This window comes from Haliotis cracherodii, unplaced genomic scaffold (genome assembly GCF_022045235.1).
Source record: "Haliotis cracherodii isolate W230 unplaced genomic scaffold, xgHalCrac1.p SCAF_6, whole genome shotgun sequence".
Lineage (NCBI taxonomy): Eukaryota > Metazoa > Mollusca > Gastropoda > Lepetellida > Haliotidae > Haliotis > Haliotis cracherodii.
The window spans coordinates 22,504,117-22,531,699 of NW_027266319.1; the positions used below are offsets into that span (position 1 = coordinate 22,504,117).

General features: G+C 40.1%; 2 protein-coding genes across 2 annotated transcripts; both read right to left on the reverse strand.

Moving 5' to 3' along the window:
• Positions 1-3,455: 3,455 nt before the first annotated feature.
• LOC139446316 (uncharacterized) lies at positions 3,456-27,319 on the reverse strand. Its single transcript, XM_071227664.1, has 4 exons — positions 27,242-27,319; positions 26,373-26,740; positions 24,708-24,825; positions 3,456-3,908 (listed from the first exon to the last, which is right to left on the reverse strand). The coding sequence occupies exons 1-4, from the start codon at positions 27,242-27,244 to the stop codon at positions 3,456-3,458; spliced, it is 942 nt and encodes a 313-aa protein (XP_071083765.1). The 5' UTR covers positions 27,245-27,319.
• On the reverse strand, positions 18,179-23,426 carry LOC139445582 (ninjurin-2-like). The gene is made up of 2 exons (XM_071226739.1): positions 23,116-23,426; positions 18,179-18,945 (listed from the first exon to the last, which is right to left on the reverse strand). The coding sequence occupies exons 1-2, from the start codon at positions 23,155-23,157 to the stop codon at positions 18,577-18,579; spliced, it is 411 nt and encodes a 136-aa protein (XP_071082840.1). The 5' UTR covers positions 23,158-23,426; the 3' UTR covers positions 18,179-18,576.
• Positions 27,320-27,583: the final 264 nt, after the last annotated feature.

Sequence of the window (27,583 nt, forward strand, 5' to 3'; positions counted from 1 at the left end):
TGGATTTACATTCTTGTGCTAATATTTTGACAAAATAGTTTGACCAACGGCAACATTTTACAGCTGGGTTGAAACAGTGATGAAAAGAATATGCATGGATCACTGAAGGTTTGAGGGGCGGTCGGGTAGCCTAGTGGTTAAAGCGTTCGCTCGTCAAGCTGAAGACCAAGGTTCGATTCCCGACATGGATACCATGTGTGAAGGCCCATTTCTGGTGTCCCCCGCCGTGATATCGCTGGAATATTGCTAAAAGCGGCGTAAAACCCCACTCACTCACTCATTGAAGGTTTGTGATGACACCAGGTGTTCAATAGTATGGGAATGCTTACAGGGTAGGCTTACAGTGTAAGGTCATGAGAGATGTGCGAGGGCATGACATAAGTGCATGACATCATGACATCACTCTCAGTGTATGATCACTGTTACTGTTCTCCATGTGATCAATGTTGGCTTATAGTCTCCCACCATTATTTGTATATAATAGGTTTACGACGAGCTCACAGTGCCACTGGTGCAAGGATGTTGTGTTTTTGAGTTTTATGCTAGACTGTTACACAAAGCAGCCGTTTCTGTTACCAAGTGTGTTGAACTTGAAATGACAAATATTTACCAAGTAAAGATCCAACGTGGAGATCAATAGCAAATGTGAACACAGCCATAATATTGGTGAACCAACACCACACTGAGATTAACATGGGGCTCCCATGCCTGTTTATGTTGAGAATGTATTTGTTTACGATTTGTACGTACCTACCTATTAGTATTTACGACTTTATTTAACATTCCACTTTCAATTAGTTAGCGATTTCAAAATCAATGTTTTATTTTGATTAAAAGTTTTAAATCATAGTGACAGTATTACAATTTAGATACACACATTTTATTAGTTCTGAATGGAATTATTCCATATTTTGCTTTGTACTAGAGATCAAGTAGAGTTGTATATGTTGTGTCCAAGAGAGCATATGTGTTCTATGTTAGGCATTCACGTTGTTGGGGCTCTCTCTATGCCCTCCAAGGCGAGCAGGTTCGCCAATATACTGTATCTTCACTACCATCGCTGAAAATATTTGCCATGGAAAGAGGTTAAGACGTTGACACCGAATACGGAAAATAAATCATTTCTTCTTATTCTTTCATTTTGTGTTTTCAATTAGTCAGTCAATTGTGTCTTCTTTTGATGATCTCAATTTCGTAGCCGTTACCTCGTGTTAATGTTAGACTTTACATCCCCCTAATATCGGTCTGCATCAACAAGACAATATTATGTTTGATCTACACGTGGATGAACTTGTTAATTGAACACACGAACGTAATCATATAGAGAGAAGCAGTTTATTTACATGCACTGTTTGACAGATGGCAGTCACTGCTGCCTGGTGTAAGGTACACAAGTGAGGGTGGAGTGCGTGAGTTTGGTTCTACGCCATTTGTAATATAAGCAACAGTCTAGCCTTGTCTCGATGGAGACGTCAACAATTGGCCTCACTCATTGTACTCTCCTGGTAATCTAACAACGCGTTAACCAAGAATTACCGATTTTTAAGATAATTGTTGTTGTTATCAGAATGGCCATTAAAGCATTTAGGCGCAGAAGCAGCTTCTTGGAAGGGGTGGGGGTAGATGCACATTTTTAAAAAAAAAAAAAAAGAAGCGTGAACTAAAATAAATTGAAAGGAAATAATTCGGGAAACAACTTCCGATTGTTATCCCAAATATTGTCAGTGAAGTTTCATAATTGTTGAAAACAAACCATAAAATAACTTGGGGGAGGGGGGGGGGGGGGGACCAGTTAATTATCATGATTGAAAACTGTGAGATTCTGGAAGTATGTATAACGTCAATCACGTATCTCAAAGGTACTGATGATCTGGGAGCACTGCAAGGGTTAAAGGTTCGGATAATATATTATGAGTCGAACATAGCATTTGTGTTTAACACACGTCGTCCCAACAGGATTTGACCAGGGAAAGCAGCTGCTTCCACATCATGTGCGTTCGGTTATATTCAACTTTATCTGTTATTTGTAAATTCACCACAATACCTCTTTGACCATAAGCGCGTACACGTAAAATGCATTTCAACGAAGCTGCTATTAACACCATCACACGTTTCTGAAATATAACACCATTGCACAAATAGGCGCCCACCATTTTGGTTGATATATACAGTACATTGTGTGCTCATGCATAGAAGATCCGCATACACTATGTTCTAATACGGAGAATGAAACAAGGCAGTACCAGGTAGTGAAATAATCGCTGGATCAGTTTGGAAACGTCTCTCCGCTTGTGATTATCAAGAAAGTGATGACTGCTAATCACTTCATCTGCTGTGTTCAGACGAATTATACGCTTGGATTCATTATTCAAATATACGCCCCGTGGACTCTGAAATCCCAAATCCCTATTTTTAAAATATAACATTCTTTCGTCCAACTTATATCTAAGTAAAATATTGAATTCTGGAACAATAACAAGTTTCCTTTGTGCTTTGAACTGCAAAATTGTAAGAGAAACACTGATAACATATAATATGAAGAAGAAACACAAGGCTGCAATTAAGACTTGCTGTATATAATGAATATTCAATCATAATGTATTCCAAATAATTTCAATTTGTTTCAGTTACATCTATCAGTAAAGGGACGTTATGCTCCATCATTTTGCATTGTGGCATGCTTAAGCCCACCCAAGCAGTACTTGCGAGTATGCCAAGTGTGTTTAACCTGTTGTCCTTATGAATATGGTATAACAAGTTGTTTTAAAACTTGTCTGGGTGGGTTTGAATTGACTAGGCAGCGCTTCATGGGAGGATTTCCATTCTCTGTCTGGGCTGCGTGTAGAGGGGGCAAGGGCCCTGAGATGACGATGAGCCTAATCAGCCTGACTGTGCCAGGATCACCCAGACCCCCTTTGCTGCATTTTTGTATTTTAATCTGTACATCATCATCATCACCATAATAATAATAGTGCTTCTTATATAGGCTAAAGGCCACACATGTGTATGCTCAAAGCATATGTATATATACGTGTTGTTAGTATTGCTGCATGGCTTAACGATACAAAACTCGTATCGTAGGAATTTTTGCTTTCCACTAAGTGTCATGGATGGCTCTATCCACAAATATAACATGCGGACATGAAGGTAGTTAATGTATAGAACCAAGCGTTCACACAGATCTGTACAATATTTGTGCCTCATAGAGAGCTAGCCCAACAACAAAAATAGGTCCAAACGAAACGCTCTGAAGTGTTGGTTGCCGAAGGTTCCATGTAAGTTGCTGTGTCATAGACACAGCGACGAGAAACGCGCTAACACGGTTACCACATGGTCGATCCTTGACTTCTGAAGACTTCGATAAAGATGGCCATTTGAAAACTCCAACCCCGCAACATTGTTGGTGTTTATAACGTTTGTGTCAATACATGTTGGTTTGGGAATCAAGACGTCCGTCAGGCCATCATTTGTGCCCCGGATGTGACTTGTCCAAAGATGCTCTCGAGGTCCATTTCTTGAGTTGTCGCTGACGGCACGTTCGTATACACTAACTCGTGTCCCGACACCTTTATCCCGAACGCTGAGATGAAGACGTTGATTACCGTGATAAAGAGAATCATTGCCACGCTGATATTGTTCATCACTATTGCCCGTTTCTGTGCCTCGCCCGTCCGCGCTTCCATATTGCCGAGGATGATGATGATGACGCCGACGCATATTTGCAACGTCACCGACAACCCAATGAGTACCAACTGTGGTACGTATAGGACGTCGCGGTGACTATCCGGCGTCTGTAACAACGCCTTCAGCTGGGAACCGTTGGCGAGGAGAAGAGCGATGTCCAGCATGCCTTGCGCGACCGTCTTTCGGGTTGTGTAGGTCCTTGAGGCGAACACAGCCTGCCCGGACTGGAAGAGGAGAAAAACAGACATATTAGAAGGAAATAGTAAGTATGGTCTTACGTCGCCTTAGCAATAGTCCAGCAATTTCACGGAGAGAAAGAGAGAGAAAGAGAGAGACACAGAGAGAGAGAGAGAGAGAGAGAGAGAGAGAGAGAGAGAGAGAGAGAGAGGGAGGGAGAGAGAGAGGGAGAGAGAATCGTTATAAATGTACAAAACGGGCACTATGCCACGCAATGAGTTCAATAACCAAGCTATCTGGGCCCTAATGACACGCAATCAGCCCAGTAACCAAGCTATCTGGGGACTATGACACGTAATCAATCAAGTAACCAAGCTACCTGGGCACTTTGTCACGCGATCAGTCCAATAACAAAGCTATCTGGGCACAACGACACGCGATCAGTCCAGAAACCAAGTTATCTGGGCACTATGACACGCAATCAGTCAAGTAACCAAGCTATCTGGGCACTATGACACGCAATCAGTCAAGTTACCAACTATCTGGGCACTATGACACGCAATCAGTCAAGTAACCAAGCTATCTGGGCACTATGACACGCAATCAGTCAAGTTACCAACTATCTGGGCACTATGACACGCAATCAGTCCAGTAACCAAGTCAATGGGCACTACGACACACAATCAGTCCAGAAACCAAGCTATCTGGGCACTATGCCACGCGATCAGTCCTGTAACGATGAGTTGACAACCCGATCTTAATTGTAACATATTTTATTTTGAGAATTAAGATTCACAACCACCTAACGCCACTTCCCCCTTGATTGTGTTGGTATTAGTTAATACGTCAATATATTGATTAAACATTTGTCTCATCCATCGCAGGACATGCATATCCCAATCGTGCTAATACCATCTACAACCGGACAAACAGTCCTCATGTCATCTCACCTTTTATATTTTGTAACGTTTGTTCTTTCTAAATATTTCTTTTCTCTGTCTAAACATTTAACATTCAAACAGAGCGTGGATCATATGACTGGATGCCGGACACTCCAAATATTAATATCGTTTGAGAATGTGACAGGAAATCAGCTTCTTTCCATACGTTCTTTAAAACAGGTACCACGAGAAACTATTTTTTATACATAAACGTTTATTAGTCGACAACAGGTGAGCAGAGTTCTCAAATACTTTGGCGAAAGATCAAAGGCAGAGGATATGGTTCATCCGACAGTCAACTCTATTTTTTAGGTAATATTACAATCCACTGACATAACCGTCGACCCTCAGGTAAACCCCCTTTCCTCTTCTAGGCTTGCACACTCGAAGATCTTTAAAATTCCGTAAACAGACACAAAGGATTTCAGGGTGTCCAAAAAATCTGAAGGATAAACATTTAAGAACGATTGGTCACTGTGGATTACTGCTCAGGCCACCAGCCAGTGCTTATTCCTTTGGCCACGGGTGCTAAGCCCCTACCATCTGTCACTAGCCATCAGATCAATGCTTAAAACATCCGTCACTTAAGATCAGTGCTTATTCCACGCTCACGCTCACACAAGATCAATGTTAATCCTGCCCCACACTGAAGAACGTGTAGCACATGCGGTGTATCCTTGGGCATTATGCCTCTGTTCACCTAGTAGTGAATGCATACCCGGTAGGGTATTTGTTTGTTTATTTGTAGGTTGTGGAACAGTGGATCAGGACTGCCATCTGACGTAATCAATGTTGGTTGGTTGGTTGTTTAACGCCGCACTCAGCAACATTCCAGCTTTACGACGGCGGTCTGTAAATAATCGAGTCTGGACCAGACAATCAAGTGATTGACACCATAAGCATCGATCCACGCAATTGGGTTGCGTGCATGCATCAACCAAGTCAGTGAGCTAGACCACCCGTTAGTCGCCTCTTCCGACAAGCATAGTCGCGTTTTACGGCAAGCATGGGTTGCTGAAGACCTATATAATTCTACCCCGGATCGTAACGGGTAGCATACCCGGTAGGATGAGATGGTAATGTGACTGTTAACCTTCCAGCGGCTCGCAGGGGGCTTAGGTTGTATGATCCCCAGGAAGCTGAGAATGCAAAAAGCGATGCATCCCGACCCATTGACCGGGGTAAAATAATGCAACTATTTGAGCATACATTGCATATTGAGTTATGGGATTTACAGACGGCCTATTATTACTGTACAATAATAACTACGCGATAAATCACAAATAATAATGAAGAACGAGGCGTGGATTATTTCACGATAAAACATTCTATCATGACGTCACTTCTGGAGATTCGAACATACAACTTGTTTACGTCGTAATTTGAACGACGTTATATTTCAGAGGGTAATGAGTTGTTCTCCGGCGATGTAGCTGGGCAACGCAGATAAACGCAATGGCCGGACGATCGCATCCAAAAATAGGCGATGTATGGCTATCGGTTTTTGAAGAAAAAGTACAGATAATCTCCTGGAGAATTGTGAGAATATTCAGGAAATACAAAACTTAGCCTCCCTGTTCATAAAATGGACTTGTCCGACATTGCCCAGGTCGGATTGCACTCAGGATGCTTTCATTATTCAAATACGGCTAAATATTGTTTTATAGCTTGTACATTTTATAAATATCCTCAAAGAGGCTGTGCTTAATGTTCCTATCACATATAAGAAATATACGACTCGTGGTCGTTGTTTGTTGTGCAATAAAACGCTGCAGGGGGAATAAACTACTTGGAGCTGCGCTATGTCATCGATGAGTAATCGTCGCTGCTTCAACAATCAGTTTGTAAAGACATTGTTAACCGCGTCGCTCTGAGAGCACTGGCGGTTATAAATCTCCACTATTACGTTCAATAGAGCAAAATAACCACTACATCGTATCTCCTACGAGGGCTGGTCAGAAAGTTCTAAGCTTCACAAACAAAATCAACAATTGTGAAAGTGTTTTGTGTTTTTTTCAACTTAATCTCCCTGCGTTTTAATACACTATCATATCGATAGTGAAGCTATTAAATTATAGTCAGGAAGAAGTTTTATGAACACACATTCACGGCAGCTTTGAGGTCATCGTTGCTGTCATAGCACTTTCCACGATGGTGTTCTTTTAGTTTGTGAAACAGGTGGAAATCACTTGGTATGGAGGGTGGGGAACTCGTCGACCCTACACTGTGGCACAGCAGCCTTTGCAAGTCGAGAGGTGTGAGAAGAGGAATTGTCATGAACTCCAGCTTTTCTTTGATAGCATCTCTCAGGAGATGAAGCAGATCAAACGTTTTGACTCGGGATCATAGTGGTAGACCCATGTTTCATCACCCAATACTAATTTCTTTTTGAATTTGACGAAATCGTCCTCAATTAGCTCTAAGTTTTCTCTGGCAGTGTCAGTTCGTTTTTCCTTAAGATCAGAATTTAGAAACTTTTGCACCCAACGAGCAGATATTTGATTCATCTGTAAATGTTCATGAACAATATTTTTCAATGGATCTATGGCTTATACCTGTGTTCAGTGATGGTTAAATGTCTATCTGACTGCAAAAGTGTCCTTGATTGAATTTTCACTGATGGAAGTAGAGGGACGTTCTGAGCTAGGGTCATCATCAAGGCTTGTTCTCCCAGCCCTAAATATAACTGCCCAACGTTTAACAGGGGAATAGGTGAGGTGACATGTGGTTCAATGTCGCGTTCAATATTACTGCACTCATATGTAATATAGTTACAGCCGGCATTTCTACCAGAATTGTCATCCCCTGATATTCTATATAAAAAGAGACCCGTGAAGATCCCGGGATGGAATAGGTCTTCAGCAACCCATTCTTGCCACAAAAGGTTGCTATGCTTGTCGTAAGAGGCGACTAACGGAATCGGGTGTTCAGGCTCGCTGTTTTGGTTGATGCATGTCATCGTATCCCAGTTGCGTGGATCGATGCTCATGATATTAATCACTGGATTGTCTGGTCCAGACTCGATTATTAACAGACCGCCGTCATATAGCTGGACTGTTGCTGAGTGTGGCGTTAAAGAACAAACCAACCAACCAACTATATAGAAATAAAATTGACACTATCAAGAAAAAACTGATGATCATTCAGATTAACTGTCGAGACATCTGTCGTTTCCTTGAAATTCTTCTGCATTCAAGTTTTAGTTTTTTGAGGGGGAACTGCTCTTACTTATTTATCCAGAATTTGTTTTGCTACTTGTTTTTAACTGGGATTAATTCAATACAGCTCTTACACATTGGGTTTTATACAACAACACGTCGGCATGATATTAAGAAAGGTAGGTTTGCAATGTGGTGGTAGTTTACGATAGTTTCGTAATCCTTCATGTTCAAAAATTACATTTGACGTTTAAGCAAATGGGTCTAAAAAAATAGCACTAAAAAATTGTGTCAGAAATGGGCAAGAAAATCCCAAACTGTCGTGTTTTAAAGAGCATATGGTTGTAGCATACGATGCCATACCATACGATTGCAACATCAGCGCTAAGGTTAACACGTGACGGTTGCTTTGTGAAACGGGCGGAACTTCAGACAAAGGTAACCTTAATTCTAACCTTCAGGTTAACCTTAGCTGATGTTGTTTTGTGTAATGGGGCCTTGGCTATCGGTCATGTGCAATCGTTCCAAGAATAGCTAATATGATATAGTAATAATACTAACATGAAGGGTCCCTACCCCCGTTCCTACGGGCCTGATAAAATAAGCGGTGTATATTATGAGTGTATTGGTTTAAATGGAGTGGTTAATACTTTTAACTGAAACTAATCTCCCCATAAGAAAGTTTGCACAGTTGCCATTAAAACATCACGTACAAGTATCGGTAATTTACGGGCTGTGGGGAGGAGACACGAAGACAACCAGACCTGAATTGCTCGCAATCTGCCAAAAGTCTCCTTAACTATTTCACAAAAGCCTGGTGTTAGACAGTGCAAACGTTAGGAGAGGGCTTGACTGAAAATACTTAAGGCCAGAGTCAGGGGACACGTTACAAACACGCCGCCGTGCCAAAATATAAAACCGTCCTTCTCCACGTGCAGGTGTACATCCAGCTCTTTCAGCGATGAACTCAATGTTCTTCAAGGCAAGCAGTACTTTGATCGTAGTTTAAGCAATGGGTCCCATTCATGAACACATGCTCATGATATTGTCGGACTAGTACAATATACTGATTTTAACAGATATTTTTTTATGATTATTGATTTAAAGATTGTGTCGCTTTTATTCAAAAGGGTAAATCAAAGCGACAAAACGCTTTCCATAATCATAAGAAATCTTTGCTAAAATCAGAGTCGATTGTTCGATTCCAACTGTATCATGAGCATGTGTTTATGAATCACTATCAAATAGTGATGATACCAGGTGTTCGCGATGAATGAATTCATTTTGAGCCCCAAAGGTAACTCACGTTGCAACGTAATGAAATTCAAAGAAACATTCATATGTGCACGTACATTTTCTCTGTGTGTGATTTAATGTGTGTATACATGTGCGAGTGAGCGAGAGTGGATTGTGCGTCCATGTGGATTTACCTTGTCTTAGAAGAACAACGAGTGCGCGAACTTTACATTTATATATTCTGGGGTGACGTCAGAAGTATCTTCTCAGTTTGCTTTGCAATCCTTTGCATTTTTTTATAAACTGTCCTCGTAAAGCGCCAGTTTTGTTTCTGAGTTGGGAACTATGAAAACATCCTAAAAGCTGCAACATCCCTTTTTTATAAATTCCTCATTTCTTGTTTTACCAGTTTTACCTAGTTTCACGAAACATGTGACAAGTCTTATCAACATCCCGTATAACAGGGATGCTGGAACAAATGTTTCCTTTTTTCTCTACGTGATTTCGATTTTCGTCAACACTGTTTGTGGCTGAATTTTCACGATTCCAACAGGATCCCCGGGATGATGTTAGCCAATAACACAACATTCTCTGCAGCAAGTGACACATGCTGAAGAAGGCAGAGTCTGACGTATCAACAGAATCAATACGTTACTCTCTATAGAGAAGGCCATGTTTATTTACAATGGGACACTGGGAGAGAAAAAAACCGTTGGTGATGTCATATTTACAAACACATTCGTTTGATGATGGTGTAAAACAACGATCTAGATTTTCTGGCGCGTCGGTCAAACATCTCCTAGGACATGAAGTAGAAATGTGTGATGTCAAAGCAGTTGGCGGATTGGTCACAAAGATTTCGATGTTGATATAATTTTCGTGGATACCAGAGAAGTACGTTTTGGTCCCTATCATTGTTTTATATTTTGTTTCAAATAACAACGTCAATGTTAATAATGTTAGGGTTAATAAATCCTATAATCTGTCAGTAGGATAGCCATGCAAAAGAGACAGTTAGGGTACATGATTTATAACCTCAACGCCAGCTTTTAATAAAATAAAATCGGCAAAATTCATTCCCTAATCATAAAAATAAGAGCGACAAAACTTTATTCATAAGAAATCTCTGCCAAAAGCAGAGTCGATTGTACGATTCTGACTATATCATGATCATGTGTTTATGAATCACTATCAAATAGTGATGATACCAAAGGTGAGCGTATCCTGTCCCACCGGCGGCACCCGTCACAAACACATGCAAAGGCAAATCAAATGTTCATCTTAAAAAACACAGGAACATATAGTCAAAATAGGGAACTTCATCGTACATAATTTTTGTCACTGATGCGTCAACTTTGGATATGTCCTCCACATGTCTACCATAAACTTTTTGAAAGCTTTACTGAGGCCTTGACTGTTGTAATCTTGATCAAACATCTTCTCAGCAAGAGGCTTATGAGAATCAGTGAACTGAAATGAAATTGGGTTTAACGTCGCGTCCAAGATTATTGCACTTATATAGCGACGTGCATGCACGTGTGTGGGCTGCTTGTCCAGACTGATGCCGATTTATAGAGCTAGCACACTGAGATACCATGCCGCAGTTTAACATGAATACCCCACTCAGACACAGTATCAATCTTAATTGAATATTTATCATACTCGATTAAGATACATGAAAACCAGTTAAATTATGATTTATACAGAATAGAGGTAAAATGTGATCCAACATGTCAATGTGGTGATCCATGTGAAAACGCATATCATTATTTATTAAAGTGTCCATCGTACGTCCACCAAAGAAAAACTATGTTAATAATAATTCGGGACATTTTACAGAACGCCGTGAACAAAAATGCTAAATTAGATTTAAATTTGATGTTAAACGGAAATGAATGTTTGTCCATTATCGAAAATCAACACATCTTTAAAGCAGTGCAAATGTTTATAAGTCATACAAAGCGATTTGGGTAACACTTGAATGTACATATACTAGTCTCTCTCTTTTGTACATTTCTTGTTATCTTTACACTCATCTTCTTTTCTGTTTTCCTTGTATATGATTTACTGTACAAGCTTTGTAAATACCATGGAGAGGGAGTCCTAAGTTGGATAACTTGTTCCCAATCCATTTCAATCTGAATAAAATATGTTTAAATCAAAATCACAGTATACTGACTCCGAGGCGAGCAGTCCTTGCTTGAGCCTCTTAATGCCGAGCGCCCGACAGGGTAACAATAAGTACCACCTTTTAATGTTTTGGTATGACGCAGTCGGGGATCGAGCCCCTAGCGAACACCCTACCACTAGGCCACAGAGGCGGTCGTTTTTGAATCACTATCAAATAGAGATGATGTTCGTCAAAGCAAAGAGCATTTGTTCATAAGATGAAGGAGATATTTGATGTTTCAACTCATGTATGTGAGCTGCAGGTTGTAATGATGGTTTCTACAATTGGCATTTAAAATTCTAAATCGTCGACATAAATGAGTATATGTTTATGAATCACTATCAAAATACTGATGATACCAGGTGTTCACGAAATGGTAAGTGTATCCTGGCAACCGTCACAAATACAAACACAAATAATTAGTTCTAAAGGTATACCGAATATATAATTATGTACCGTTTGTTAATCAACAGTCGAGGAGCCAAACCGTCTTATCTCCATCTTAATTGGCTTTCACGACCAGCATGAGGTACGTGACTTGTGTTGTTATCCATGGGCTTACACCACAAAACAAGAAGTCAGATTAACGCGAAACGATTGGACGTAATAACTCTTTCCGCAGCTTTCTGCTGAAGAAAATAACACTACCTTAGATTAGTTTTCTGTCTCATAAATATAAGAAAACCTGGGTATATAGAAGGGGGAGTTTGGTGTTAGGCCGCTTTGAGTAATATCCCAGAAATATGGCGCGTGACACAAAGCGGGGGTTTCATATGAACCGAATTTCTGTTGAAAACATAAAACTACCTGAGTTAGTGAGTATGGTTTTACGCCGCTTTTAGCAATATTATAGAAATATCACGGCGGGGGACACCAGAAATGGGCTTCACACATTGTACCCATGTCGGGAATCGAACCCGGGTTTTTGGCGTGACGAGCGAACGCTTTAACCACTAGGCTACCCGACCGCCCCAAAAACTACCTGAAAATGGGTTTCTCTCTAAAAAAACATGTTATATTGGGAATATGGATGAGTGAAGTTGGTTAAACGTCTCTTTGAGCTATATCCCAGAAATATCATGACAAAGTGGGGGTTTCACATATTGAATCCATGAGCGGAATTGAATCCAGGGCGCGCCAAGCATAAGGCTACCCCTTTACATCATAGGATACATACACAATTGGAACACACATGTACTCAACAATAAGGCCCCTCACAGACTGATATTTCCAAATATTCATCACTGTCATTTTATTTCTCTGGGTTTAAGAGTCTGGTGGTCTACCTGGCGGGAATCGAACCCACCTCTGGTGTTACGATAGACATTGTAACCACAAGGAACGTGCTGGAATATACACGATGCTTATAATTCCCTGGAATACAGCAACCCTCATGATTCACGTTCACCAGAAATGATGGAGACGAGTGAGACCGCCTCATCTTCTTCATATTTAAATGGGCGGTCGGGTAGCCTGGTGGTTAAAAGCGTTCGCTCGTCACGCCGAAGTAAGACCCGGGTTCGATTCCCGACATGGGTACAAGGTGTTAAGCCCATTTCTGGTGTCCCCCGCCGTGATATTGCTGGAATATTGCTAAAAGCGGCGTAAAATCAAACTCACTCACACTCACTCATTTTTAAATCTACGCAAAAAAATGTCGCTCTTAACAAGCCTCGAGCAATATGCCTGCATCTCCAGCCCTTGTGTCTACATTTCACAACTTTTGAGGTACTATCGAGCATGCACGTTCTATGGAGATTTCAAAGAAAGTCATACGACTCTTGCTCTTAAGCTGTTTGATCAAGGTTACAACATTCAAGGCTCAGTAAAGCTTACCTAAAAAGTTGATGATGGATATGTGGAGGACATTTCTAAATATGACGCACTGACAAGAATTATGCCCGATGCAATTCCCTGTGTTGACTTGTACTTTATGTTCTTGTGTTTTTTAGATGAGCATTTGACTTGCCTTTGCATGTGTTTGTGACGGATGCCACCGGTGGGGAAGGGTACGCTCACCTTTTCGCACTATTTGATAGTGATTCATAAATATGCTCATGATATAGTCTCAATCGAACAATTGATTCTGCGTTTGGCAGAGCTCTCTCATTTATGTGGTAATGGTTTTGTCGCATATATTTTCAGGGCAACACATAGTCTCAATGCTTGTGGTAAGAACCGACTAATTTGCGAATGGGGTGGTTTAATATAAACCTGGCAGACGGTGCACCACCGTAGCCAGCGATGTGGATCTTTGCTGATACTATCATCCATATACTAGTATTTGCCTGGTACAGACATATCACTGTTCAACGTGATAAGCTAGTAGCTGGATTATTGATGGCGTCATCAACGCCAGAGAATAACCAGTCTCGATTACCCAACAGAACAAATGCCATTGGTCGTAAAAGGCAAACTAGCGGAGGACTTTATAGGAATGGAGCACTGAAAATCTAAAGTCAAAAGGGATAGAAAATTCAATGATATAAATGATTTCATTGGATTTATCAAAAAGGACAAGATCAGGTTTGTTGGCGTGGATTCCAAAGAATTTTTTATTTATCGTTTTCCATGACGCCCTTTACATATTCTGAGCCGTACCATGGATGGGTTTCTGTGATAAAACCACAAGCATGGCGAAGACGGTAATAAAATGATCGAGCCATTCCATCATGTCGCTTAAGAAAGTGTGTTTGTGCCAAAAGCTGGGCATCCACTGACAATGTGTTGGACAGTTTTATTAAATTCATTGCATGATCTACACTTCATATCTACAGTTTGATGCAAAATCACGCATTGACGGATTCGAGTGGGAAGTGACTGGTCCTGAGCAGCAAACAGAAAGCTTTCTGTTTCACTTTTCAGGAGAGCTGACTTATTCCAAGCGAAGGACTCTCCAGGGTTGTCCCACTTCTCAACACACTGCGCACAAACGCAATGCATTAGTCGTTCAGAAAGCCTCCCCTTGAGAAAGCCTCTCTGGGCCAAATTGATATGGCAATTCGCTTGGTTAACCTTCATATCTGTACCGTCCACCAGTACAGAACCATCCACACAATGATGGCGTAAATGCCAAAATAGCTGTGAAAATTATACGAACGGTTTAGTGTCCTATCTATGTGGTAGATATCTAATGACGTGAAATTAACATCGATATCGTATAAATCTTGGAGCACGAAATCAAGTAAAGCTAATCCGCAGTAGAGATTTCTTAATCGTTCAGGATCAACACACACACATCAAGTGGTGACGGCGAATGTGAGTCCCTCTGCTGTGTTCACAGGTGACACGCCTCGGGCAAGACAATAAGACTTTTGACGTTTATGAGATTTTGACCAAAAACCTTTATCTTAAAGCATGTTACATTAAGTAAGCTTGATGTCGATTAAAGTTGAAATGTGTCTAGTACCTGGTTTTTTTTCTTTGATGATACACTATATCACAATATAACAATTTATACCATGTATATACTAGTATACAAATACATATTTTTATCATATTGTCTTCTTAGCAGTTACAGAATAATTTGCTTACCGTATTCGACTTTCGTCTGTTGGAGGTACCCATTTCTACGTTTCGCTCTGGAGCCATCGCAAGTTTAAGTGATAATGGTGGCTCGACCACGAGGAATAAACCCCCAAAACATGATAGTTTAGTGATTAAACGTCACCCTCTTCAACCTAAACAACTTCAAATCAATGAAATCAGCAGCTCAGGTGTTTTCGTCATTCAAAGGGACACAACTGCTGAAGGTAAAATATTTACCTTTCGCTTCAAACTGAATCAACAAGTGCAAGCACACAGTGGCTTTGTTTAGACTATTGAAGACATCCCGATAAACACATGAGTAAAGAGAGACTCAACATGAAAACCATATTGTATCACGCGACGCGACAACATGTAAAGATGTTAAAATGTGATCACAAAACACACAGAAATTCGGCAAAACCGCAACACGTTAGGATGGCTTTGGAAGGCTCAAGGCGTACATTGTCAACCTTGCATTATATCTAGGAAAAAAATAAAGGATATTTATCTACACGACATGAGACCCTGAGATTGTTTTGGTTAGATTTTCCTGATGCAAACAAGAGTATGATAACAAGAGTATGATTGCACTTAATTACTTTATGTATCGTTTCGCTAGAATTGTTGAGCTTGCAAATTTTCTCATATGTGAATAAATAGCACATCATTTGGAATATATCATCGACATTCGCTTAAATGTAAACCAACTAGAAATCAAATAAGGACAGGGCCCCGTTTGATTTAGCAAAAGTTTATAAAAGTTTATGCAAAATATACTATGAAACGCTGGGTTAAACTTTTACATGTAGGTTGCAACTTGAAGATAGTGAAGAGAACTTGATGAAAGTTGTAAAATCATCAAGATGAATAATATTGAAATGCGATGGCAATGGGAATTCTATTTACAGAAACTAAAGATTGAAGCAAATATCTGAAAATCGAAACTGTAATTGGCAACGGCGTCTAAATTAAGCATTGTCTCAACATTAAAGTGTATTTGAAAATATGTATCGGGAAGTGGTAATTAGATCGTGTTTGAAATAACAACCTCTAAGACATTCTGCGTCAGCAAAACTGAGTTTGGTCTGTTTAGATTTCTCACTGGTGAGGATAGGTGAGAAAGGCTTTAACGTTGCGTTCAAGGTCATATATATAGCAAGCCTCATCTCCTATGCTATAATGGATGTAGTACCCAGAGTAAAAAAATTAAAACCAATTCAAAATTCATAGAAAACAGATGAGCTGAGGTTAATTTGTGCTATGTCACGGGACTCTCGTAGACTTGGAAAAAGCGTGAGGGTTTTTGCTACGAAGTGGGGTTTAAGGGATTTATTCTCCCCCTCTGAAATCCACGGGCAGCCTGTCGTCTTCGTGGTGGCGTGTACGGGATTCATTCTCCCGCATTCTCCCGCACAGAAATGTGTTACATATTATTTTGTGACGATCATGTGAAGCAATCAGATCGCATCATTCTGACATGGAGGTTTGAAAAAGATCTATTTCAAACTAATAAGTTGAGGAAGGACGGAGTCAATTTCCAAATCAGCCATATGCTGTCAACAGCATGAATCACAAGGAATATACAATGCTAAAAAATATATTATTTCTTTATTAAGTTTTATGAAAGAATATTATAAAATCGGAACACTACGTAGATAGACATTTTACATTTTGATTCTTCGCTGTTTCCAGTGTTCAGTGTTAAAGGAGGCATGGGCACAATTGAGAAGATGAGTGAGTGAGTTGGGATTCAACAGTATTCAAGTTATAGTGAGTGAGTGAGTGAAAATTTAAAGTCACATCGGCAGTATTTCAGCCATATCGTGATTATCAAATGTTATACAAAAGAAATACAATTAAACTTTAAAATCAACAAAGGACAGTTAAATAACTAGAATATCACAAATTATTATCTAAAACTAGCATGTAACCATAAAAACAAATCACTATATATATAACAATACATTATTCCAGTTATATCAGCATAATGTGGGAAAGCCCGCCGTGATGCAGGTCTCAGACATTTACCACTTTGGTGAAACCCACAAGCACGGGTTTGGTGCTGACAAAGGTAAAAACATAATCGGGGCGAACCGGGATTCGAACCCACAATCATAGGTTTCTGGCGTGCCCAAAAGACGCAACTTTGCTCGGCCAATTGCGTCGCCGTAGACGACTGGGCCAACCGTGATCTGGCTTACTTTTAATCTACATCTAAATATTCACGAAGGTATCAAGATATTATTACATAATCATTGTCTTTTATATGACATATGGACATACACAGAATTTAAAGAAGCGTTCTTCTTCTAAACGATTATGACAGTTTGCTCGGGGGAAGGAAAGGTATGCATTCTTAAATTGCTATAGGAATTACGTATGATTACAATGACAGAACACGTTTGTTCTTAGTTGCAGATTACTCGTGAAGAGAAAACGAATATGAGTGAGTGAGTCGGGTTTAACGCTGCTTTTAACAGTATTCCAGTTATATCGGGGCGTGTCAGCTTAATATGGGAGGAAAGCCCGAAGCGATGCAGGTCTCAGACGTTAACCACTTCGTTGAAACCCACGAGCACGGGTATGGTGCTGACAAACGTAGAAACATAATTGGGGCGAACCGGGATTCGAACCCACAATCATAGGTTTCTGGCGTACCCAAGGGACGCTACTCTGCACAGCGAATTGCGGCTCCTTAGACGACTTGGCCACCCGGACCCCAACGAATATATGCATGCAAGGTTGTATGTCTATGTGTTTGAAAATATATAACGTAAACGCCAGACAATAAATAGTCTCGATTATCCGCTGAAACAGATTCCATTGGGGGTAAAAGGAATAAAATGTGGTGAAAATGGTAACTGATCACTGCAAATAAGTGGTGACACAAAGTTTTCGCGAAAAGGATATTAAGTACGTCCTGCTTTATCGGTAACAACCGCCGCTCACACATTTGCAAAAATGTGTTTGTTTGTTCCCTAACGCCGCACAGTAATACGTCTTCCATACGACGGCGGCCTGTAAACGATCAAGCTTGACAAGACAATCACGTGACACACTAGCGCATTTACTGATGTTGTTGAAACGATATGCTACTTTTCAAAAACAATCACTGCATATTACCTGATATATGATTCTCTAGAAAGCTAAAACATACCTCTATATATCACGAGGCCCAGTGATGTCCGGCCAGGGATGCTAATCACAAGGATAAGTGACTGAGTAAATGTGGGTATGGTGGAGTAAGATATCATTTTACCTATATTCGAAACAAATTTGGTTATTCAAAGTGAAGACCACACCATTTAAATCACTTCAAGATAAAGGCTTGAAAAGTATATAATATTTATACTTATAATCGCATTTAACAATTATTGCAAACACTTAAAATGCTTAATTACAATGCTACGTGTTTTGTGAACTGAACTGAACGATTAAATTGTATTTAATTTTATAATGCTTGTACCTATGATGAGGTCCTTATATTTTTCTCCATGAAATCATATCCAACAGAAAATCAACAATCTTCGTAGATTGTTCCGTCCCCCTTTCCGATGTGTCATTCATACGTACACTATCGATATGCTGATTCGTCATGATCATTATTTGAAACACATTAACTTAAATTAACATAAAATCATTGTACCTGAATGTTCCAAAATTTGCTACATGTGTATGTGTTTTAAACCGGCGTTGTATATTTGATACCAAACGCCGTAATAAACACATTCACTACGGTAATGAACATGATGAGGGCCACCGAGGCATTGTTCAAGGAGTTGGCCTTCTTCTGTTCCTCCTCAGTCTTCACCTCCATGGTTCCCAGGACAAAGATGAGGATGCCAGTGATGATCTGCAGCGCGATGGACACCGCCAACAACGACAACGTAGTGTAGAAGAAGCTGTTACGGGCGTCGCCTTCAGGCAGATCCAGCAATGCCTTCAGTTGGGTTGCGTTAGCCATGAGAAGGGCGAAGTCAAGGAGCCCTTCTGCCACCGTCTTCCTCGTAGCGTAGGCTCGCGTTGTGTAGCCGGGCGGGACATGACCGATCTGAAGACACATTGAGTTTGTGTTAGACATCAGTTTCAATTTCATTAAAATCAAACCTTATAGTCCTCGACAGTTGAAATAGAATCACGAAATATCGCGATGACTAACTAGCGAAGACAGTTGTAAGTCCGCTTATGTTCATAAAGTTAAAACAAGTATTTCAGCCGGTAAGGATTACAACTTAAAATAAAGGATATTTATCTACACGACATGAGACTCTGAGATTGTCGAAGTAGTCGATTCCTCTTTCAATATAAATGAGTGTGATTGCACTAAATAATTTATGTATTCTTTCGCTAGAATTGTTGAGCTTGCAAATTTTCTCACATGTGAATAAATAGCATATCATTTGGAATATATCATCGACATTCGCTTAAATGTAAACCAACTCGAAATAAAAAAAGAACATAGTCCTGTTTGATTTAGCAAAAGAATATAAATGTTTATGCAAAATATACTATGAAACGCTGGGTTAAACTTTTAGGCTGCAACTTGAAGATAGTGAAGAGAACTTGATGAAAGTTGTAAAATCATCAAGATGAATAATATTGAAATGCGATGGCAATGGGAATTTTATTTACAGAAACTAAAGATTGAAGCAAATATCTGAAAATCGAAACTGTAATTGGCAACGGCGTCTAAATTAAGTATTGTCTCAACATTAAAGTGTATTTGAAAATATGTATCGGAAAGTAGTAATTAGATCGTGTTTAAAATAGCAATCCCTATATGACATTCAGCGTCAGCAAAACTGAGTTTGGTCTGTTTAGATTTCTCACTGGTGAGGATAGGTGAAATAGGCTTTAACGTCGCGTTCAAGATGATTGCACTTATATATAGCGATGAATATTACACACGTAATGTTAAAAAGTGCAAAGTGGGCTTTTCAAGAAATGTTCATATTTTAAAGCGATTAACACCATCATTGAGTTTTGATTCATTGAGTTATTACTAAAATACTTTTACCTCCTTGAGTGAGTTTGATTTATCGCTGCTATCAACAGTATTCACGGCGTTTCACTTTAATGAGAAAGACAAGTCCAAAGTGATCTATGTCGAAGACGTTCACAACCTATAAATAATCATTAATGAAAGTACGGCGAGGGACTAATTATTCACGGCGAATCTGATATCCGAGCCCCTTCACAAATCACGTTCAGTCTTCGCAGGGTTAAGGGACGTAACTCTGCCCGACGATGTTGCGGTTCCTATAATACTGGGTCACTCACGTTGTTACGGTATAGGTTGGTATATAGGAGTAGCCTCGCCTCTTCGTTATGTTTGCTTTCAAATGTGTTTCACTTTATCAAACCCCAGGTTAAATAAGTACAAAGTCGACTCTTACATCTCAAGTCCACAGTAAACAGATGTATGTTATTAGTTCAACAGATCTATCAGAAGGGGCCTGTAATCGTGATCTACAGCCTACAAATGACGTCATGTACCCACACAATCAGGAAATATATCACTGTAGACAGGTCAATATGTGCGTTGTACACCTTAGTTACATAACAACCACGGTATGATACTATTGAGTGCTTAACACATGCGGGGAACTATAATCTATGACGTTCTGCTGTAAAAACCAGACGTCCTTTGCACATACGACCTTATGGACGTAAGCCGCTGAAAACAGTTTGTCAATTGTGAACTAATCTCATTCAACTTGTAAGACACACCATTAGTTCGCTACTAAATCGCTCACTTTCAACAACACAATTGCACAAAAGTTGACAATGGTCTACATTACATTGTGCAAGAGTTGGTTGGTTGGTTGGTTGGTTGGTTGTTTAACACCACACTCAGCAATATTCCAGCTATATTACGGCGGTCTGTAAATAATCGAGTCTGGACCAGACAATCCAGTGATTGACATCATGAGCATCGATCCACGCAATTGGGATGGATGACATGTATCAACCAAGTCAGCGAGCCTGACCACCCGATCCCGTTAGTCGCCTTTTACGACAAGCATAGTCACCTTTTACGGCAAGCATGGGTTGCCGAAGACCTATTCTACCCCAGAATCTTCACGGGTCTGTTCAAGAGTTGCGTCCCTTAGCCGTGCACCGATCCTCTGTTCGTGGGCTCAGATCCTAGGTTTTCCTTACAATCCTCAATCAGCACCATGACCAAATACAAAGTGCTAGATGTGTACGCCCTGCGTTAAACTAAACTCACTCACAACAACTGACATACACGGGGAGCAAAAAAACTATACCTCTGTTGATTGTTTCATATGTTTGATTTTCAATTGGAAATATCGTTAGTTAGCGATAGCATATCCACCCAAAACATACTGTACTGGCGCTTAGTCAGCACTCAAAGAATATTTCTGGTATCATTTTATTGAATATATTTTGATCTAAACAAATTAAAATAAAAACTGATGATGGGTGTCTTGGATATCTTATCTGTGTCAATAAATGTTGTTTTTTCGGCACAAATGTTCTACATTTCAAACATGGTAGCGGTCATGTGGTTACAAATTAATTTCTTGTAACAATCTTCATTGAAACAATTTATTTTTACACAAAATTACCGAGCCACAGATTACTTTTTACAAACTGCTGCGGGGATGTTTAAATAGACATAATCAAACGAAACAACAGTCCTTTCAACTTTCAAATACAGAAAAAACTAACTCTTTCTTTTGCCCCCAGTTTTTGACAAAGACTTTCGGCTTAACCAATTGCGTGTATGAGGAATTCACAGGAGTCTTTAGACAAGGACCTTTGTTACCGCTGCGCAGGGATAGGAAGAGGGTTCGTTATAGTCGGTATGCAGCTACGACTATATCCATTTCAATTTCTCACACAAAACAAGGGAATATGAATATGAAGTTTAACTCAAGCTTCGGGTATAATGGTGATCGGATATCGTTAAAAAATGGTCAAATACACAATTCTCTTCCACTGACTTAACCACCTGGGCCAAAAATAAGCTGATCTGTTTCATATTTACATCTATGGAAACTGATTCAGAGTGGCATGTGTTTGTTTGCTTGTTGTTGTTTAACGCCGCACTCAGCATTATTACAGCTATATGACGGCGGTCTGTAACTAATAATCGAATCTGGAGCAGACAATCCAGTGACTGATATCATGAGCATCGATCCATGCAATTGGGATGGATGACATGCATCAACCAAGTCAGCGAGCCTGACCACCCGATCCCGTTAGTCGCCTCTTATGACAAGCATAGTCGCCTTTTACAGCATGCATGGGTTGCTCAGAGTGACAAAAACATATCCACAAGAATGTATGGCAAGAGGGGATTGGCTGGCTATTTGACCACCATTGAACGATATCTGATTTGCGATGTACCCGAATCCTGAGTCCAACTTCCTTTTTTTTATTTTGCCAACCCAAGAAGACATTCCTATTCATTTGGCAAAAGAAGCAGATCAGCAAGAAGGGGAGCACAGTTGTTGCCCATTGGGATGCCTAGGTCTTACCTAAATGTCCTATCCCCAAATATCAAATAGTTGGTATCTGTCAGGAAGTCCAGCATCTCAGATATTATTTTTTAGGTACTTCTACTCTTTTACTTCGCTACTAAAATATACATTACTGTAAACGTCTGGGTTAAAAGCGGGAATGTGTACATAGATCATCATTCTCGTGCTTTTTTTTATAGAGTCCCGTCCGGGATTCGAACCCACACTGCCAGTTTGTGTGCTGGCGATTAGGTGCCTCACTCTGGTAGTGTGGGTTCAAATCCCGGACGGTACTCAATCCAAAATAAGTACGACAATCTGTATTTTACAAAGAAAGTGTCATCCCAAATATAACATTTGTTACATTTGACCACTTTCTAAATGTCATTGTGTGTTCATAGGTCATGCCCGATAATGCAAATCGTAAAATTAATAAGAGCCGGAAATTAATGTCAGGTTAACTGCACATTATGGAAACAATGACATAAATAACAAGGCTACCTATAAACAAAGTAATTGTTGCATTGGATTTAGTATACCAGTATTACCCACTGCTACCTTGTGAACTATTTTACAAATCACGTTCTTTCTCGTGTCAGCAGTATCAAATCTCTTTGTCTTGAGGTAAAATGTAACAAGGGTAATTTTTATGTTGACAATGAATTCCATTTTAGCCTGTTTAGATATTACAGAGTGTGAATCCCCTAGTTCCCGCTGTAGTGTTGACATACCTTCGGGGTGCCCTGCGAATCCTCTGTTCCCACTGTTGCCATTATGAAATCATAAGATTATCATCTAAATTCCGGACAGGTTTTCGTCCAAAGTGAACCTCTCCAACTGACTTCTTGACTTTGAATTATTCTCAGAGGCGCAATATTTCAGGCATTCAACCAAGTTGTAGAATCACACGAGAGAAACCCTATTTCAGATCAATAAGACAGACATTTCACAGATAAACTCCCGGTCCTACGAGCTGACATCACAGATTGTTACCGCCTGTCGCTAAATACAAGCCTGCTAAATTTACACATTACACGCCATGTAAAACTACAACTCAAACCCGTCGACAACGGGCGAGATAAAACTGTAAATCTAGGGTGGACGAAACCACTGTACACCCGTCAGTATATTACTGATAACAAGGCTGCTCGGACGGACACATTCCATAGGCTTGCAGGACAAATTGTGGTCATAAATTTCTCCCTTATCAGGCCAAGTGTTGTCTTCTTCATCGATCTGGGCGGCGCGGTGGTGTATTTTTGTGTCTTACATTGTCATGTGTCATGCTTGTACTGAAGGTGAGGTAAACACGACCGTCACGTGATAGACATTTGGGGTTGCGCGTCATCTATCGAGGCTATGCTGTCACTGAAGGTGACATTTACAATGTCATCCCAAGGAAGTTACAACAAAACAAAAAGACATAAAACAGTTATGTGTTAATCCAACGTGCAGCCATCATGGAATAGACAGCGTTTTTGTAACAGGATCGATGGGTAAACGGATGTTCCGTGTAAAGGACTTTAAAGTCTCACAATCGACCAGTATCATTATCGCCATAACCATACTAACTGCATTAAGCTTACCAAAACGTTAGATTGCTATTGGTACTGAATGTGAAATTGCCCTAAAACTCCTGTCGCTCTTTTGAAGACAAACAAGCACGTGATATCATGGAATAGAAAGTCTATGATGGTACAGTAGAACATGGATATAACGAACTACGTACAAGGACCGGATAAATCAGTTCGTTGTATACGTTGCTCGTTATATACGTTTTCGCTCGGAAACGTCCACCATCTTGGATAAAACTAAACACAATCGACATCATTGCAGCATTGACTTGTATAAGAAGTGATCACCTCAAAGCATTCAATTGATAACATTTCATAACATTCATTCAATAATATATAATTCATAACAGTTTTAGAACATTGTTGATCAAATACATGTCCATATAGCATTTCACGATTTTCATAGGGGAGACGTTTCGTCGGTGATTTTGCTCTGACTGCATTTGTGAAACCGCCTAGTTAAATCGCAATCGCAAAATTATCAAATGATGTCATCTCTGTTGTTTTTAGCATGTTCAGGAAAATCTTGATTTGGTTGGTTGGTTTGTTGTTTTACGCCGCACTCAGCAATATTCCAGCTATATGACGGCGGTCTGTAAATAATCGAGTCTGGACCAGACAATCCAGTGATTGATATCATGAGCATCGATCCACGCAATTGGGATCGATGACATGCATCCACCAAGTCAGCGAGCCTGACCACCTGATCCCGTTAGTCGCCTTTTACGACAAGTATAGTCGCCTTTTACGGCAAGCATGAAAATCTTGAGTGTTTCAAGAGCCTTATTGGCATCGGCAAAGGAGGTTGTGGCTGGTTCCACACAGTCGATCCTGTTTTCATCATCTGAATCTGCTTTCAACAATCGACTGGACAATGTACGTTACTTACCTGTACGGTTTCATTTGTCCTTATTGCGGGTTGAGCTACTATGATGAAAAGACGCTGTCGTGAAAATGATAAATCTTAAACATACTGATGGAAATTAGATAAAGGGAACATTTAGTTTTAGACACATAAAATGATATGCTATCATGGCTTCCCAGCCTTGTCCACCAAATACACCTTGGAAAAAATGCACACAAAAAGCATATCCACCTTTGATTCTCCCTTGTGCTGAATTTGTATACACGCTATTTGAAATGTACTGACAGTAGAGGTTATATTCCTATATGATGTATTGTTCCCTTATTCGTTTCCATCAGTAAATATACCACTGAAGGTAATTCATTGTAATATGTGCTCACAGGTAGCATATTTCTTTAGACCGCACTCAGAAAAAATACAATGGAGTCTGGACCGGACACAAGTCACCAAGACATGAGCATCGATCCACGCATTTGGGATCGATGACATGTATCAACCAAGTCAGCGAGTCTGACCACCCGATCCCGTTAGTCGCCTCTTACGACAAGCATAGCCGCCTTTTACGGCAGGTATGGGTTGCTGAAGACCTGTTCTACCTCGGATCTTCATGGGTCCTAATATGTTAAATGTTGAAGTGATCGAGGAAGCGGACACCAGTTCACATTTTATAGTTTATTAAGCGCTTTTAAATACACATATACACATTCAAACAAGTACAAAAGATGTAGTTATTATGAAATGATATAATCACTCACGTTCGCAATAAATCGTTTAATACTGTGATATAAATTGACATAAAAAATTTATGTGTACATATTTCATCATCCATAACATTTAACACACAGACTGATGACAAACATTACATGCCTGAAAGTTGAATGAATGTTAAAATATGATATGTTCCATCAGTGTATTGGACATGACCATTTATAGGATTTTATCAATGGATAATTACTATCGTGAGATGGCTATACGAACATATACTAACACATACACCATATTACTTATGGAGAATGATGTATAGTGAGTGAGTGGGTTGGGTTTAACGCCGCTTTTAACATTATTCCAGTCATATCGCGGCGTGTCAGCTTAATGTGGGAGGAAAGCCCGAAGTGATACAGGTTCCAGACGTTTACCGCTTCGGTGAAACCCACGAGCACGGGTATGGTGCTGACAAACCTAGAAACATAATTGGGGCGAACCAGGATTCGAACCCGCAATCATAGGTTTCTGGCGTGCCCAAGGGACGCAACTCTGCACAGCGAATCGCGGAGCCTCAGACGACTGGGCCACCAGTGCCCCCGAGAATGATGTATAATCATATATGGTTGATATGCATATGTGACAAGGTGTCAGTGGCTGGTAAATATATTTCGTGTTACAAAGACAACAATATTGACGAGTTCAGAAATCAGTATCTTTTGGATTTGATCTGATATACACTTTGTAATCGTGATGTTATTTCACCTAGAACTGAACGAAGAGATCAACACGCTTCACGCACTGTGTCATGACATGAGATGCCTCCTCTGTATTACAGAAGGCGTGCTAGTCAGAAATATCCTCTGTAAAATTGATCCCGAACCCTGTAATGAAGGTATTGATGAAAGCTATGGTAGCAATGAGACCGATTGATACATTGCTGAGAGTTTTAGCACGCCCCTCTTCCTCCTCACCATCGGACACTATAGTTCCCATGACGAACATGATGACTCCCGTCACTAACTGCAGCAACAGGGACAGCCCAAGCATCACCACCAGCGGCCAGAACGTCCACGTCCTCAGCTCAAACGGGACCTCAAGGACTGACCTCAACTGAGACGTGTTGGCCAACAACAGGGCTAGGTCAAGGAAACCCTCTGCCACAGTCTTTTTTGCTGAGTACGACTTGGAGGCCAGGTTTGGCGGAACGTCCGTCTGAAATACATGAACATTCTTGCTGTGAAATATGATGTTCAACATTGATTTAATCCTTAACACCTTATTACTGTGATCAATAGACTAATAGTGACAAAATAGGTAAGAGCAAATGTAAATTTATATGACAACCTGTTTTTTTTGCAACCAGGTCTGTCTGAAATGCCGTAAACAAGGGGTATATTTAAGTTGTCCCAACATATATGCACAAGTAATATTAATAGTAAACGTCAACGCCTGATAATAACCAGTATCGATTATATGCCGAAACAGATCCAATGGGCGTAAAAGGCAAATAATGATAAACAAATTATACTCCTTACACACTTCAGTATTATTGTCATAAACGTTGCGTATGACGAAACTACACCGACGGTTTTATTCTGTTTCAACTAATTCTAATCCTTCATGCGTTAGGGGTCTACTTAATCAAATTTCTGCAGCTGTTACTGAAACAAACTCATGTCTACTGGTTAATTTAACGTAGCCACTTCTACCTACCATTCTGCTGTCGGGTCCAGTTTATACGAGTCCTGTTGTAGTTTGATATCGATCGACAGCCACATAGTAGGACTTTTCACATGACGTGGGGAGTCACTCTTTGGTAACCTAGATTGCCAAACGCAGGGAACGAGATCCGTCACTAACGTTTCTTTCGATAAGAGCTACAGTGATATTTACGAGGCTATAAAAATAGACTGACGGGTATAACGCATTGAAAACTGATAAGCTTTGTGACCCAAATAAAACCAAAAAAAGAGTATCTATGTAGAAAGTTACACCCAGGCGCGTCAAAACTTTCGGTTTAACTCACTACATGTATGATGATAGGGGTTCGAAATC